An 18,013-nucleotide genomic window follows, 5' to 3' on the forward strand; every position below is an offset into this window, starting at 1 on the left:
GATGAAGTCTTTGATGATAGCCAACTTAGTGTCAGTAAGTGGCTTTCTTTGAGACATATTCAGATGGGAACGTCTTGCTTGCCAATTGCCATAGAAATCCTAACACACCGTGAAGATTGTCCAAGTGCCAAGCCTTCCGTTCTGGACTAAATTACTTTGAAGTGGCTCAGGACGAGCAGTGGTCAATTTTAACTCTATAGACTGGACAGAGGACACTGGGAGTGGGAGATTGTGCGTTTTAAAGCAGAAAATAAGAAGGGGAAACTTGTTTTATACACTCTATACAAGGCTCTGCTCTCTGTCAGATATCTTTTATCTTTTATATTTCCCATGAATGATTCATGTCTTGGTGGCTTTGTGTCCCCCTTCTTTTCACAAGAAACTTGATTAGAGAGCTGTGAGTCTTCCCACTTGTGTGCTGGTTATTGTCATTGGGCTTAGAACAACTCTTGGCAACCTGTTTCACCTTTCCTGCATTTAACAGACCTGACTTTGAAAAGCCACTATAACCTTTGGAGAAAGGCTTATTGATGGGACTGCCAATTGTTTTTTAAATACTTGCCTTTTATCTGTTTTGTAGTAGTGAACACAGAAACAAGTAAACAGCCAGGCTTGCTAGCATGCATTGCCAAACATATCAATTTGAGCCGCTGGAATATTTTGTTGCCATGAAAGAATTGCTTAACACCTGCCCTAAAATGCTGAGCTCAAGTTACACCCTCCAAAATAAACTAAAAGTGTAATTTGATCTTCTCCTCACCCTAGCCCCATGACCCGCTATAAGCTGATTTGGTATCCACTAGTCAGTTTCATTCCATAATTATAAATTGTTCCTGAGCAGTTTGCTGTCACCTCCCTTGTGTCTGAAAGTTTCTCACCGTCCACTTTATTTTGTTTTCAAAATTGTCTCTTTTCTTCCTTTTAAAATGGAGGCTATGCACCAAAGCGCACTCCTGATTTTAACAATTGGAACTGGCCCCGAGATCTGTGCAACTGTACTTGTAACCTGCAGGGATTTGTTTTCATAGATTTCTTGGGATTTCTAGATCAGTGTTTTTCAACCTGTGGGTTGTGACCTCTTTGGGGCTGAACAACCCTTTCACAGGGTTGCCAAGACCCAGAAAAAACAGATATTTACATTTTGATTCATAACAGTAGTAACACTACAGTTATGAAGTAGCAATGAAAATAATTTTGTGGTTGGGGGTCACCACAACATGAGAACTGTATTAAAGGGTCACAGCATTAGGAAGGTTGAGGACCACTGCTCTAGATTAAACTGTAAGTAAGCCAGGCTACTTCCTCTCCCCCACCCCTTCAGGGGCTGATAAGAGACCAGGGAAGGGAACTGTTCACTACCATAGGGACTGTTCTGTTTTAAAAGAATGACAGAGATATTGTCACTGGGTCAAATGGAGCAATCCATAGGAAGAATACCTTTATTACCTTTGTCATCCAAACACCCCTCTTGCCTTCTCTCTAATGGACGTGCACACTTTTAAGGTTTTTATTTTCGGTGCATCAAGAACCAATAAATCTGTGGCAGAGTTAACCTATGCATGGCAAAATACATAAAATACACATTCCTTCGTTTCATAATAAATAAACCTGTAGCATGGTAAAGAATAGTGCAAACTACCATGGGAAAAAGTTGTATAAATAAAACAACTCATACATCAGAAATATTTTGTCCTAACAAATTTACAGTACATAAGTTATCCCACCCAAGTTCATACCTTATTTTTTTTCTATTTGAAAGGACTTTGAAAGTGAATAACGGGGAAAAAAAATCAAATAAACATTTAAAATGTAGAATTATTTTATATTCAAGTTGTAGGTCTTTCTCTTTGTCAAGGAGGATCTGCATGTGTTGTATTTACTGTAACAATCTGAAGACAACATTGAAAGATGTCCACATAACAGCACCATGCATTGTACTAGTAGTATATCTATAAACTATAATCTCATCAACACGAGGCAAAACAACATGCAGGAAGAGTCTTGGGTTTTCACATTACCTTGTCCATTCAAGTAAGCTTAAAAATATATTTTATATTTTTCCACCTTCCTTTTCTTTTCTTCTTAAATAAACCATGGATCATAAATGACAATCTTTCACCAAAATGTATAATATATTTCTTTGGTGTGCTTTGAACTCTTCCAGAAAAATAAAAATAAATTAATTAAAAAACCTGTACAAATAAAAGTATTCACAGACACTTATTAACAATGACAGGACTACATCAAGCACTCACAGCACACAAAACAGATTTCTACAAATCCTGGGGAAGGGGGGTGTCTTCAAGGTCTGAGGGTAAATTAGTGCTCTTTAGTGTATGTGTGTTATGTTTCTGTTGGGCTACAGTTTGCACAGGAGATGTGTTGTACCAACTGAACACAAACTGACCAAGAGTTATTGTCCTAGGTCCTTGACCCTTTGTATCCTGGCCTGACAGCTCTGGCAAAGGTCACACATTCATCAGTGTTTGGTGGTAACTATGAACCCTTTTTAAAACCCAACCATGTATAGGAACTCCTCCTCTTGTAGTGGAAAGCATATACTTCACATGGTCATTTTCAGATGATTTCAGAGGATTTAGTGCTCATGGCACAGGTGGGAAAATGCATTAAAAATAACTTTTAAAAAAGGTTGATACAGTAGTATAAAAAGATAGTTGGCCTGTCTAGAGAAAAGAAAAAAAAAAGCTTAAAAAAAATAGGCAGGATGCGACCGTAACAGCTCCTCAGCCTTAACTGTGCATGCTGGCACCCCCCAAAAAAACTCATGGTCAAACATAACTCATGACTTATTACCCAACAGGTTAGGACGCAGCGAGAGGCAGCATCTGAAATTCCCAGTTTAAAAACAAAACACAGCCCAGCAGAGGAAAAAGAAAGCACTTGGATCACTTGTAGTTTACAGAAGATCACAGTTTCCCAGTTGTCTGTCTCAGCAGCTCCTCTACTTCTGCTTGAACAATCACAGTAGCATGATAGAGGGAGATATATCAAGGTGGCTGTACTTGGCTTGTTTTTCTGCTTCATTTTTTTTTTGAAATCACACAAGGAAAGATACTGAAGGAACAATCCTGTATAAAAATATCATGTCACGGTGAGATTGGCAATAAAAGCATAGGAATTAAAATGATAAATATCAGAAAGTAAAGTTTTGTTTTTGTTTGTTTTTTATACAAAGACTGGATACAGGCACAGTCCAGGATCTGTTGTCAGTGCAGCAAGGGTGTGTTTTACAATCAAGAGGCCTTTGCAGATTAGGTCTCTAGAAGAAGGCTCAAAAGCAGCCCTCACTGTGGTGTCAAAGGCATCTGAGAGGCACTCCGGGACATGGAGAGGGCCTGGTTGATGTGTTAAGGTCTGACTTAATGTTCTTTCTTTCTCTCGCTTAATAGTATACTCCACACAGACACACACACGCACACACACACGCACACACACACACACACACACACACACACACACACTGTATTGGCAGTGTATATCTCAAATTCTCCACTACTTTTCCCCGCTAGACTCTGCCTCCAGGTCTGTCCTACTGCGATGGACAAGTCCAGCTTGGTTGCTTTTTATCTGTTTGCTATTACTTCTGTTTATTTTTTTTTTTTTTCAGTACTGGATACTGAACCCAGGGCTTATGCATGCCAGGCAAGCACTCTAGCACTGAATTGCATCTCCAGTCCTGTTTTCTTTTTCATTTGTTTGTTTTTTGTTTTTTTTTTTTTTAGGAGAAAGAGGAAAAAAAAACCAAATATCTTAATTAAATTAATTAAATGTATAAACACCATAGGGTTTCATACTGAATAAATAGGGCTAATTAGACCCGGTTGCAAGTCTGAGTCACCAGCTTGTCTCAGGCTCCGCATTGTCTCAGGTTAGGATACGGTCCAAGGACTCCCACTTACTACCTCACTTATTAATAATCATTCTAATGTATCGTCCGCACGACTTCAGGATTCCCGTACATTTCCTCGTCTTCAGACTCAGAGGTGGTTCCGTTGCTGGAAGGTGTGTGGAGGTGGCTGGGGGCCCCACTGGCCTGGCAAACATACCACTCATTGAGGTTGGTCACCTGAGGGGACAGAGTGCTGGATCGACTCCTGGTTGGGTCCAGCACAGGGGACAAAGTGTCACCCACCGGAGTCCCCACTGATGAGTAACCAAGGGCTCCTGGAGAAGGTGGGGGGGACTTGCAGTGAATCTTCATGTGCTTCCTCAGAGAGCTCGGGTGGGTATAGGATTTATCACAGCCTCGAATCTTACAGTAGTACGGCTTGTCGCTGGTGTGGACATGGGAGTGCTTCTTTCGATCACTGCTATTGGCAAACTTCCTGTCGCAGCCATCAAATTCACATTTGAAAGGCTTTTCCCCTGTAATGAAACACAGGAGAGGTTAACAATGGCTTCTGAGAGACCTCTCATTTGATGCAATCTTAGAACAGAGCTATGGATACATCCTTGTCCCCTTCCCCCAAGAGCAACTCCCAGCTTTATTCCTAACTGCGGTATTCCAGACACTGCCAGGACAGGCCTGTGTCCACTGGCCTGGAGGCTTTGCTTGGATTTGGGGAGCACCAGGGGGGTCAGAGGGAAATATGAAGTTCAGGATGTGCCTCTGAAGGCCACCAAGGGCTTCCATGCCACACCATCACACACACACACACACACACACACACACTCCCTTAAGGTCTGAACACAAGTGGAAGATTCCCTGTTAAGATAAACACCAATGAAACCATATTTCCAAAACAATGGTTATAAATGAGAATCATAGAAAAAGAAACACACACACAAACATATATACTAATTTACAGTAACTTGGGGGCATAGAGAGATGATAATGGCACATCATTGAGACTCTCCCTAGATTCACTGATGGGAAAGAAAGGAGAAAAACTAAACACACTTCTCTTCGGAAATAATGACACCTGTCAAACACACAATCCTGAGATTTTACAAAGTTGGTTGGGCATTGGTGTCTGCGTTCCACCAACGACCCCTATAAGGTGTGTAAGGAACAGACACTAGTAAACACACCTCTACCTTGTGCCCTAACGACACTTAACCTGACAGTTTTCTTCACTCCTTAATAATCAAAACCATAAAAAAAAGAGGTCCTTTGACCTATCACCTCTTTATCTTACCCATCAGCCCCCAAAACACAACTCCTCAAACATAGGCCACATGTCCAGGAAGTAACTGTTTAGCGAGCTGTAACTAGGGACACTTAGCCAAACCACTTTGGTGTTTATGAAAAGGAGAAGATGACAACAGGTCAGATTATAATTGAGCTTCCCTCTGACCTCAGTATCTATGAGCTTGATGTATTCGGGCTCCAAACTGAATAAGTCATCCCATAATACTGTTTTTAATACTATTTTTTTCCATTGAGAGGATTTAAAAAAAATAATAATAAAACAAAAAACCAGCATAGAACATAGAAAAATGTTCTTTGTTTTGGATAATATATTTCAAAAAGGCATAACAGTAGATAAACCTCTGTGGGTAATTATCTTATTTTCTCCATACCAATATTTCAATGAGGTCTTTTTTCTTTCCTGTTCCACCAATGGTAACTGCTCCAATGTCAGAGTATAATACAGCCGAAAGTATTTAGGTGCCCAAAATATAACTTCCCAGAATACTGTTTAAAAAGGAAATTAGTTATTTTTGAAATGTACCTCCTACATTAACCCATCAGTCGAAGGGATACACAACTCACAATGATAATCACAACCTTTAAAATTCTCTAGATTAATTAATCCCTTCCTATCAGAACATGGATTTGTCAGGGTTTCTGTATTACACTGTAAGTTCAAGGTAAACCTCATTTAACAGCGCATCCTTTAAATATATACTATGTGTTACATATTTATATACACATATAATCAGCCCTTCAATATGAAGGCTTAAGTGGTTTTATGCATTCCAAGCAAATACACTACTTTTCAAAATTCTCATTTTTCTGAGCAGCCTTCATTGGGAAAAACAAGTGTTGAATATTGCTGGTTCCTCCATTCCACTGGAGAAAAAGCAGGACTCAGTGAAGGAGATGGGGGTGGAAAGAAGGAAGAGGCTAGCGAATAAAGGACAGGGGCCGGAGAGAGGAAGAAAACAGCCGATGTTGCTTAGGGGCCTGGGAGTGCCTAACCAGAAGGGCTGGGCGACCCCAGTGTTTCCGTTACAGACGCTGACAGAGGGGTCATGTCAAAATTGAACTATGCAGAGTTTTGGAGACTTGGTGCCTGTAGCAAAGAGCTATGTAGATGTGGCCTAGATCTTGCCAATTCCCTCTAGACACCGGCCAGACACAGGTTATAAATGCAGCTGTAGGGCACGTGGGTCAGGAAACAGGCCTTCAGGAGTGGCCAGGGGATTAGTCCTTTGATCCATCTGTTCTGGGATCCCTGATAACCCCACAAGGGAAGGCAGTGTGGCAGGGAGGAAAGGAAGTAGAGACGGTCTATCTCACTCTCACGATACAATGCTCATTGGCTCGGAAAGCCCGGGGACAGCCAAACAGTAGCACGCTGGCTAAGAACCGAATCTGGCAGTGCCAGTATCCATCCCTCTAGAGGGGCGCCCCACCAGCTCCACCTGCAAGGGTCCATGCAGCCTCTGGAAGTGGGAACAAGCAATGTAATTATCCCTACTACGTGGAACCAGCAAGAAAATCCCCCACTTGCTGCCACGGATAGGGTCAGAGGGCAGCCTATCCTGTGGGAACCCAAAAGCCATGATGGGAGTCTGTCAGTCAGTTTCTCCTTGGTCAGTTGCCAGCAGCCTCCAGGGTAAGGTCCACTCGCCTCTCGAGGCTTGGGAAAGTGGAGAGGGCCTAAAGCCTCCTGCACAGCATTTTGAAGTTCCCTTTAGCCCTGGCTGCGTGGGGGAAGTGTTTTGCATTCTGCTGCCTTAGCTGGCCTGGTTGTTTTTATGAGAGTCTCGTGGGAAGTTTCCGTTTGGAAAAGTCATTAAGGAGAATTGATCCCAGTTACGGAAAGGGAAGGGGGGGAAAAAAGAGGCCTCGAGGGAAAATGTACTCCTAGACGGTCCTATCCTCCTCAGGGTCCTGCGAGTCACAGGGAAGCCTGCAAGGTGTAGGGCCGCAAAAGCAAGGCCTGGGGTTGCGAACCAGGATGTTCTCATAAAGACCTCAAGGCCTCAGGCAGGTAGGTCCTACATAAGGGCCCTTGTTTCGGGCTGCCTCTTCGTCCCAGATGCGCAGATAAATCAGTCAAATGATTATTGAATGTAAACTCGGGTTACCTAAGTGTCCTCGGAGGAGTAATATTGTCTCTCATATAAATCTTGACTACACCCGCGCTCCACAGCGCTTTCGTTTGGCGCGATTGTGCATTCTACAGGGCCACAGAACCCGTCCCTCTACTGTCCCACGCCCCAGCCTTCCACACCAGAGCCACGACGTGGGTTACCATAGGAGGAGGATCCTCACGGTACTGAGAGTTTTCCCCAAGTTCTACAGAGGGGTAGGCCGTACCGACCCAGGAAACCACCCTCACTGGTGCCAAAATCTTCTTTAAAAGGACAAAAGCCAACTTCTCCAGTGTCCCAACACACTCTAGGTAGGGCCGGCGGAATGTGTGTGAGGGTATGTAAGTGAAGTGTTGAGTGAGGCTGTGCGTAGGAGGGAGGTCGTGGTATCACAGGGGTCAGAAATGTGTGAACTGGTGTGAGATGCGCTCCCGTGAAGAGCGTGTGAATGGCTGGATGCCTCCTAAGGACCCAGGGTGCTGTACTCTCTCCCTCAGGCCTTCCTCAACCGGACCCGGTGGCACCGGGACCCCTGATTCCCGGGTGAGACCGCACTGATCAGCCCCCAAACCGCAGCAAATCCCACGCGCCCCTCCCACGCCGTATCTCGGCAACGCAGCGGTCGCTTGAGACCTGCGTCCCGTGAGGAAGGAAGGTGCCACCGGGCGACCCCAGTCAGAGGTCCCTTCCCCATGGGCCTCCGGACCTCCCGGGGCTGGGCGCGTGGGGGCTGCCGACCGTCCTGGGCGCCTTCCTGCTGCTGCTGCTGCTGCTCCCGGGCGGCGGCGGAGGCGGTGGCGGCTGGAGCGCTTTGCCGGTCACGGCGGAGGGGCTGCGGGCGCGCTGGAGACTCCGCCAAGAGAGGCCAGCGCGGAGCCTGTGTGTGCTATCGAATTACTTATTCATAGAAAAAAAAGGGGGGAGGGGGAGAGAAAAAAAAAGAAAGTCACATGTCCGGGTTATACGTATGTAGAGAAGCAGCAGAAGGAGGGAAAAATGAAAGCGAGCAGAAGGCGAAGCAGCGGCGAGGAGGCGGCGCAGGCGGTGGCGGCGGCGGCGCGGCCGGGGACAGACACCCACCTGTATGAGTGCGCTTGTGGATCTTGAGGTTCTCGGAGCGCGCGAAGACCTTGCCGCAGCCCGGGAACGGGCAGGGGAAGGGCTTCTCGCCGGTGTGCACGCGGATGTGGTTGATGAGCTTGTACTTGGCCTTGAAGGGCTTGCCCTCGCGCGGACAGTCCTCCCAGAAGCAGACGTGGCTGCTCTGCTCCGGGCCGCCCACGTGCTCCACAGTGACGTGGTTCACCAGCTCGTGCATGGTGCCGAAAGTTTTGGAGCAGGGCTTGGCGCCGCTGACCGCGGGCGGCGGCCCGGCCAGCTCCTCCGGGTCCAGCCACTTGCAGATGAGCTCCCGCTTGATTGGCTGCCGCATGTAGCGCAGGAAGGCCCCGGCCGCCCCCGGGAGGTGGGGGTGGTGCGGGTGCGGCGCGGGCGCTGGCGGTGGCGCCGGAGGCGGCGCGTGGTGCTGCAGGTGGGGCCCGGACCCCGCGGCCGCCGCGGCTGCCGCGGCCGCAGCCAGGTTCAGGTTTAAGTTCACGGCTCCGTAGCCGTGCAAGGCAGCGGCCGCGGCGGCCGCCACTGCTCCGTAGTGCGCGTCTCCTGAGCGCGGAGCGAAAGGTGGCTCCGCGCGGCCGTACAGCTCGGCCGCTGCGGCAGCAGCGGCCGCCAGCCCCAGGCGCATCTGGCCGTTGAGCGGGTGGCCGCCAGGAGCCCCCGGAGAGTCGTGCAGCGCGGGAAAGAGCGCGGGGCCGCCACCGTCCCGGCCCCCGTAGGTGCCGCTGGCCGAGATGAACATCCCGGCTGGGTGGGGAGGCGGGGTCGGATGCTGGGGGGAGCTGCTGCCGGACCGCTGCTCCCCTCCGAGCGGGGCCCCGTGCATGGCCGCCGCGGGGGCCGTGGCGGAAAGGTCCCTCCGGAGGACGACGTCCCTGCTGTGGCCTTTGCCGCTGCTGCCGCCGCCGCCACTGTTGGTGGCGGCGTAGCCCGAGAGGGCAGAAGGAGGAGGCGGGGGAGGGGGAGAGGGGGACTGGGAGGGAGGAAGAGGAGGGGCTGGAGGCGGGGGCGCCGAGGCCTGCGCGCCACCGCTGCCCCCGCCGTCGGGGTGGGTTCGGGCGCCCGGGTGCGCCCCTGAGGCCGCCGAGCGGGCGGCGGGCGCGGGAGCCTGGGGCTGTCCCTGGAGCGCCTGAGCGGGAGGGCTGGGGCCGGGCCCACTGGCCTGTGCCATGTGCTCGGGTCCGAGCGCAGTGCTGGCCGCGCCGGGGTCAGTGTCTGGGTCCCGCGGGTGGAGATGCGCGGCGACGGCACGGAGTTGGGAGTGGGCGGGCGGGCCGGCCAGCACCGGGAATCCTGTCATATTCTGAAGCTGCTGGGCCTGAGCCGTTGCCAAATCCACTAATCTCAGCGCTGGCGGGCTCCTCTTGCTCAAAGGGGGCTCCATCATAACTATATAATCAGGCCCATAGACCCTCTCTGGGGGCACTTTTTTCCCCTCTGCCCGCCTTCAAAAACATGTATATATTAGGCGCTCTTTAACTTCTTGTGTCCTGGCCTCCTAACTGCTTATTCTTGTCCCCTTTCTATCCTCCAGCGATTGGCAGAGTGAACATTACATTTGAGCTGCACAGTGGGACCGAGTTTTTGGAAATGGCACGGGTGGGATTGGAGGGAGCCGTGTGATTGGCAGCTGTCTCGGCTGCGCGATTGGCTCCGGTTCAGGCTCTGGGCCCAGCGGGGAACCGCCCCTGTGCTCCAGACCGCCTGCGCTTTCGCTTCGCGCCCCCTCCTCTCCAGTAGCTCTGCAGCAGGTTTCCCCCCGGGTGCCCAAGTTCCACTTGCAGAAAGTTTGCGCTTGGCCTGCGTACTCGGTCCCCCGAGAACGTTCGGTCAACGCGCATGGCGTAGAGCATCTGTTAGTTCCGGGCCTGAGTGCATCCAATTGCGAGGGGTCCAGGGACCTCCCGACCAGGGGTAAAGCGACGGGAGAGGGGGTGGGGAAGGATCTGAGGATGGTAGTACCCGAACACTTTCTACCTTCTCTCTTGGATTATCCCCGGCTGATCTCTGGGCCGAGTGACCATCCTGTCATGGTATCTGTAGCAATGCCAGAAACTTCTTATATGGACCTCGTCTTCCCCTGGGCCCACGTGGGGTATAGACCGGAGGAGGAATAAGGACGATTAGTAAACGTAATTGATTGCAAAACAATTGGATGGAACTTGGAAAAATACCAAAGTAAAAATAATATATATAATAGATCGTTCCCCAAAGGTACAGTATTGCTTAGGCTATTTTAGCTCATGGGTTTCATTCAATATGGTTCAAAGGAATGGACTCAGGATGTAATCTCACTGCTCATGGGTTCTAGATCTGCTACTTCCAATTGTATCTCCCTGAGGGGCGAGGCGATGGGAATATGGAGCAGGGAGGCGAAGCTAACTTTTGCCTCCCAGAGATACAGTGGCAGAGAAGGCCAAATAACGTTTCTCCTAAGCCATTATATAAGAGACATCCTTTAAGCAGAATGTCTCCTTCCTGCCCAGAATGTGACTCAGTTTCTCCAGAAGGACCACAAATTGGAATAGACCAAATAAAATATTTAAAAATCAGTAAGTATCTTGCCTATTTATTTATTAATAGAATAAGCTGCCTCCTTGTTAAATCGAAATGCCATACTTAAAAGTCAAAAAACCTAGGATCCCACGCCCTGGTTTTCAGCAAATGCTATCCCTTTGGATCCGTTTGCCACCAAACCTTTTTGAAAAATATGAGTAGGTTCCTGCATCATTGGGGGGGGGCGGAGGAGAAATGTGAGACACCCCCCTTTAGGGAGTTTCAATCGCCCAAAGCGTCATTTGTTTTTTATTTGAATAAAGCATTCTTAATTTTGTGATGTCCTAAAATGCTCAAACTAGAGTGAAAATATTTTGATCCTTTCAATAAAATCATCTATAAAATAATAATGAGTCGAATATGATACCCCCCCACATCCTGAGGTGGAGAGTGGGGTGGGTGGGAGGTAGGGGGCAGGAACATAAGCAACCATGTTCAAGCTTTATTCATTTGTAGTTGGAGTAAAGATCAACCCCCCAAAAGCTGTCATCAGATCATGGCCCACAAAAGAAGTAAGTATTAATTCCAGAGTTGGTTTGCTAGCACCATTGACATCGGTGTGAACCATGCTGCAGGAGCCTCCCTATGAACCTTGGGAATGTCATTTCTCTTATAAAGCTGGCAACCAAACAAAGACGATCATGCCATCACATTCTAAATGCCTTCTTCTTTGAGCTTAAATGAAGTTTAAGTCTGGGGAAAAGGCGGAGAGCATGAGCAGAAGCACACACACAGTGACAATAATCAAAACCACATCTGTATTTGGGGAGGAGACTTCAATGATAAGTTGTTTCAGACACTTAAATATCCTGAGCCAACCATGGAAAGGTTGGTGAAAAACGGTGCCATCTGTATAGATGGCGTATAAGGGAAATGTCACGTTGGGAATTTTTACCACTGCCTTCATTTCCTTGAAGGAGATTTCAAATTATTTTCCTTTTATTTCAACCTCTTGGCAATGAATGTCCGTACCGGCAGTAATGACAGCTCAGAGCACACTACTGCTACTGCAGGTTATCAGCAAAAAACAAACAAAACCCCCCAAAAAGTGAATAAGGAAAATAAGTACAACCTAGTTTATGATATGGACCTTTGAGCAATTTTATTGTGCCATAAAATAGGTGCCTCCACCCGCTTCAAAATGGCTTTTCGTCAAGATTCTAACTGCTTTGTTTTTATTGAATTGCTGAAATTGAATGGTTTAATGGATAGAGGCATGAAGGAAAGGCTGTAAAAACGTGGATAATACTGCAGCAGAGCCGTGTGGAATCTGGAACCCGCCTCCTTGTACAACTCTTGTTAAACACAGCATGATATGTATCTGTCATCGATTTAATATGTCTTAATTCAAATATAGCTCCCTGATCAATTCCTTTTTATGGGAGACCTAGGAAGAAAGAAAGAGAGAAAGAAAGGAAGGAAGGAAGAAAAAAAGAAAGAAAAAGAAAGAAAGGAAGGAAGAAAGAAAGAAAAAGAAAAGAAAGAGAAAGAAAGGAAGGAAGGAAGGAAGAAAACACTTTCTTTGGAAATAACAGAAGTCTGGGTGGTGACTGGGAAGGGAATATTTATTTAAAGTGAGTTTAATGAATATTCAAATTTATGACCAAACCCAGACCCTAAAAAGATAATTGACTCAGGTAAATCGATTTGAGATGCTAATTCTTGAAAGAAAGGGCTGGGGAGCAAAATTTCAATCAACACCAATAAGGAGCCAATAAACCGCCTGCCAATTAAACCTGAGAATAGGCCTAGCTACTTGGTCGTCAGGAAGGCTCGCTGTGGATTTCCGGAATTGCCTTGCTTTATAAAAGGGCTTTTTATTTTGTAGACGCGCTTTTTGTTATTGTGATGACCTGCCTGACCCCAGGTGCGCTGTTTCTTTTTCAAGCTGTTTGGGAGCCAACCCCAAACCCCCTTAAGTTCCTACTTTCTAAGGACGCAATAACTGTGTCACACTTCCTAAATAAACAACAATTTTCAGAGCATTGAAGAGAATAATGTACTGGTTTCCAAAGCGGGGAGTAATAGATGTATTCGTGATCATTCCTCCCCTTTCTGTGGACTGTTACTCTCTTCTGATGGTGGAACTGGTCTTCGGGGCCACGTCCCAAAACTCGAGCCCTGGTCTGCACTTTCCCCTGCAAGAGGTCCTTGTGTGAAGGCAGAGATATAGCAAGCCTTGAAAATACCGATGCTAGAGGCAACCGGGGCTCTGACGGCAGTAAATTTACAGACCTCACGTTTGTTCCAGTAACCCCAACCTCTTTTTAGCCCCCCAAACAAAGGCGCGGGGAGGTAGAAGGCGCAGACAACTCCCAGCTGGCCGGAACTCGACGGCCACGCTGCAGCTTAGCTGCCTAAAGGCCACAGAACTTGGCGCCTGGGAATGTTGAGGCAGGCTTCCCGCTGTCGGGAGGGAGGGCTGCGTCTCCCAGCTCCAGGTGCCTTCCGTGCCTCACTTAACACAGTCAAGTTTCCTACGATGGGTGTGGGCAATTAATAAACTCTAAGGGAAGTGAATTGGACATTTCCTGGCTTTTGAGCTTTTGTTTGATTGTTTCTCCAGGCGGGCGGGCACTTGGGGGACGGTGGGGTGGACAAGAAAGGAACTGGGGAGACCCACCGAGATGTCTTTTGATTGCCCCTGCAATTGCTTTACGACTCGCCAGTCCCGCGTGGTTTCTGAGAGGCGGCCTCCATGCGGAAGGGCTCAGTGCGGAGCCGATTTGCAGTATAGGGCCTTTTGGGTTGAGCCAGAGGCGGGTTCAAGGGCGAACGGGCACACAGAACTCGTGGAGAAGGACGGGTGAAGCCGGGCGGGAATGCCAAGGGGTGCTTAACCCACATAGGTTGGGAATTGCTAGCAGGCGTAAAGATAATGGTTGTAGTTCACCCAGAAAGTTTTCTACAAGCCGGAGCCAGAAAGGCAGACGGACCAGTAAATCTTCATGTTAGCGGAGCTCTATTAGGGCAGGAAGAGATGGCGACTAGTGGTTTTTCCCAAGTCAGGTTCACTAGGCTTCCAAGGCAGCAGGGTCTCTCCTGGCCACGCCCGCTCCGACTTCTCCGGATAGGGACCAGATTCTCCACTCTTGCGTCCTCACTGCTGGAGATTAGTCTGGCAAAGGGGGCAACGACAGCTCTCAGAAACCTTGGTGCTCAAGATCGTCCGGTGGCAATTCGCGGCCCTCTGAGCATCTCTTTGAGGATAGCCCCTTTCCCGCCTTTCTAAACTCATACAGAATCCTCAGGCTCCACGGACACGTGTGGTGCGAGGGGTAGCCAAAAAAGGTTCTTTATTCTAAGGTTGATGATCCTTGTCACACGTTCGAGGGCAAGACGGAGATGCGAAGACAAAAGTCACGACTGTGTTCACGCTGGATTGGGTGGAGGTGGAGGGGTGTGTCTGGTCTGAATCCTTCGGATATTGAAGAACTGGCCCCATTCTATATCCACTTGACCTTTGCATTGACAAACTTGGAAAAAAAAAAGATCAGCTTACTTTTACAGTGCAAGAGATAAGTTGTGTGAAATCTGCCTGTGGTCAAATATTCCCATTTGGTTCAAAATTATTTTTACAGTCAGCGATAAAGGTTGTTTGAGAAAGGCTTTTGACCATTATTTGACCACTAGGATTGAGAATTTCTTGAGAAACACATTGCTTGTGTCCTAAAATATACTCAGATGGTCCAAGTAAGAACCACAAAATGCTTTTACATGGTCAAGGTTCACATAAAAACCTAATTTTTATTTTTTAGGCCTGGATGGACTTTTCTAGGTCTCTTACCCTTGACTATCTTTGAAGCCAGATAAAGAAGCGGGCAGCAGCTTCAATGCATTTATTTATTTCAAAATGTGGGCGTTGTTCCCCCCACTAAACACCCCTTCAGTATCTACACTTTAATATTTGAAGAAGCTGTTGAGATAAATCAAATAGTGACATGCTGATGGTTTGACTTGTGTAAGCAATATGGTTGACATATGGCATTGTTATTTATGAACGACAGCATCAATTGTATTACAAAGTCTACTGCAATAATACTGCAATACTTTATTGGAAAGCTGCTGGCTTGTCGGTATTCAACCTCCGGGTTTGCCTGGGAGCCCAAAGGATAACAATCTTTGAAATAATTGAATGTGCTCCTGTAAGCTACAGCCCCCTGTTTTTTTTTCCTTGTTTGTTTGTTTGTTTGTTTTTTGTTGTTGTTTTTTGGTCTATTTGTTTTGTTATGTTTTATAGCATTAAAACACTTCTATCAAAAGAGGAGATGAGGAAGGACAACTAATTCTCCTCTTTTTCCAAAAGCACAATTACTGTCACCCAGTTGAGGAGGGGTGGCTCTGTGGCTGATGGCCATTTCACCCCCATTCTGAGAAGTACAAAACTATTTATATTCTTGTCACTAAACTACTGGTGGACACATATATTATATTGAGATTTTTAAAAATTATCTCAACTATAGTGTTTAACTATAAAAATGAAAAGAAATGAAGCCACAGGAGAGCTTTGTCTTCTGGGATCTTGACTCTCACCATTCTCAATGATATTTAACAGTTACAGTTTTCACAGCTATCTCGTCTTTTACATTACAGCGTTCTAACGCCTGACCAAAGACTTTTGTTCTAGGAGGGCTTTACAGAAGAGGGTTTCCCAGAGCACACATGTGGTCTTTCATGGGTCAGGGGTCACCAAACTCAGGAGTAGCTGAGAAAGCAGAATCAAAAATGACCTTCAACTTAATATTCTGTTGATGATCTTGTTAAATTGCAATCATGTGATATCGATGATAGTGGCCCTAGAACTAAGAAAAATAAAATTATTAATATTAATATTATTTTGGTCTAAGATACAGAGACAATGTAGTCCATGCATTTTTCTCACAACTCCTCTCTCCCATTTTTCATTCCTTTATGAAAAAAATCAAGATTTTTGTGGTTCTGGGGCCAAGAGTTTGTTTGTAATTGGTGTCTCCTGTCCCACAGTGTATACTTATATGCGTGAGAACACAATAGGTGAATATACAATGTATTCATTCTTCTGTGTGTGCGCATCCTGCTACAAGAGATCTCAGCAGACACCATTCAGAGGCCCACAGATCAAAAGGAGTTGCTCCATGGATGGTGGGATGCTTGTGGGCTTTGCTTACCCCCATGCCCTATTTTTATTTTTGTAAACACACCACGAATTTTTAATCAAGCCTTGATTCTCTCCACTTGCTGGAAAATGCACCCTTGGCAGGAACCCAGGGATGGATATCCTCCTCAGCCACAAGCTGAGGTTTTGCCCTGTGCATGTCTTGCCCTGTTTGGAAAGAACAGTTTGGAGGAACTTACAAAGAAAGAACATGCTTGCTACAGGTTTTGGGAGTTTGACATCACTGCAGATCAACTCTTTTTCCTAGAAACCTGTTGAGAAAATTAATTCACTCATGGCGTCTTCCTTTCCTTTTCCTTTCCTTCCTTCCTTCCTTCCTTCCTTCCTCCTTTATTCCTTCCTTCCCCTCTCCCTGCCCCTTCCTTCCCTCTTTTCTGTCTTCCTTCCTCTAAGGAACCTGTCTACTTTTGAGGCAACAATCCAGAAAGCCTTCACACACACACACACACACACACACACACGCACGCACACACACACACACACACACATGCACACACGCACCCCTTTTCCCTTGTTCTTTCCCTCTTGGTCTTCCCTCTCCATCCTTCAAAAAAAAAAGTCAAGGAAAAGGTTTTTTTTTTTTTTTCTGTTTGCAGAGAAATAAAATACTTCTGAGAGGGTATGGAGACGTGACTTTGAACTTGGCTCAGCTCCTCTGCTTCCTGCAGTGAGAGGAGAACTGGAGCTGGGAAAGAATAGTCAGGAGGGCCCAGCCCGTGAGCTCTCCGGCGGGAATTAAGGCGTCGGCCCTACCGCTCGGCCCTGGAATCCAGCGCGAGCAAGCACCCAGCCGCGCAGTCCTGAAATGCGGGCACAGCAAAGGAGAAATCAAAGCGAAAGGAGAGAATAGGTCAAAAAGGAGAGGGAGGGAAGAGTGGGGAGGGGTGAGAAAGTGGGAGAGGAGGAAAAACCGGCAGCTGTGGGGGCTTGAAAGAAGGCAATAAGGTCTTTGGATGAGTAAGACTGTTATTCTCACAATCAATCTTAGGTGAAAGAAAGAAAGAAAGAAAGAAAGAGAGAAAGAGAGAGAGAAAGAAAGAAAGAAGGAAGGAAAGAGAGAGAGAAAGAAAGAAAGAAAGGAAAAAAGGAAGGTAATATTTTTAGAGCAAACCGTTATATGCACTTTTCAGTATAAATTGATAAATAAGGAAAGTAAATGTGAAAGACTGAACTGGACAGGTTTTTAAATAAATAGATAGAAGCCTTTCGGCTTAGATGCCCCCCCCCCCCGCGCGCCGCGCAGTCTAGCGTGCCAGTTTGGCATCTGCCCTTTGAGAGAAGAGGTAAAGGTATGTGGGGAAAGAGAACTATTTCCTCCCTCCAGCTTCCAGGAAAGCTCCTGATTTTAGACAAGATGCCTTCTTCTCCTGGCCTTTCCTCCCCTCCCCCTTGGCAGGGAAGCGGGAACACAGAGGGAGAGAAGGGAGCCTTTATAGAAGGGGCTGCGGCCAGCTCCAATAGTGGAGCCAGACCCCCTTAAGGTATGAGAATCTGCTTGAGCAGGCAGGAGATCCCAATTCATTGCAACAATCCTGAACAAGAGTATTCTTCCAGGGTGGGTTTTTTTAATTTGTGATTTCATTTCAATATAAAATTTCGATGTGGGTGCTTATTCTCTTGCTCGAATTTTATCTCAGTTCCTAAAGATTTATAAATAAAAACAGTCTCAGGCCTGCCAAAGGCGAAGAAAGACTTTGACCACAGGCTGTCCCTTCTCTTCCCCAGACTCTGGGCCCAATTCCCTCTCCCGTTACCACTTGAGCGCGATCTGAGGACCGTGGGATGTCCTTAATGGTCAGCCAGCCTAGGGTCGAGGGCGGCGCTTGGGTGAAGCTTTGCGGTGTGTTCATTAAAGAATGAGTGACATTTACCGTAAAGAAGGGTTAAGCCCCACAGTTTATT

The 18,013-nt window shown here is 47.0% G+C and overlaps 1 protein-coding gene across 1 annotated transcript; it reads right to left on the reverse strand.

Annotated features, from left to right (window-relative positions):
* Nucleotides 1-1,190: 1,190 nt before the first annotated feature.
* On the reverse strand, nt 1,191-9,885 carry Zic5 (Zic family member 5). The gene is made up of 2 exons (XM_041677378.1): nt 8,368-9,885; nt 1,191-4,386 (listed from the first exon to the last, which is right to left on the reverse strand). The coding sequence occupies exons 1-2, from the start codon at nt 9,785-9,787 to the stop codon at nt 3,944-3,946; spliced, it is 1,863 nt and encodes a 620-aa protein (XP_041533312.1). The 5' UTR covers nt 9,788-9,885; the 3' UTR covers nt 1,191-3,943.
* Between the last annotated feature and the right edge of the window lie 8,128 nt (nt 9,886-18,013).

Source organism: Microtus oregoni, unplaced genomic scaffold (assembly GCF_018167655.1).
Source record: "Microtus oregoni isolate MIOR12 unplaced genomic scaffold, Mior012 000001F_ref0000356, whole genome shotgun sequence".
Lineage (NCBI taxonomy): Eukaryota > Metazoa > Chordata > Mammalia > Rodentia > Cricetidae > Microtus > Microtus oregoni.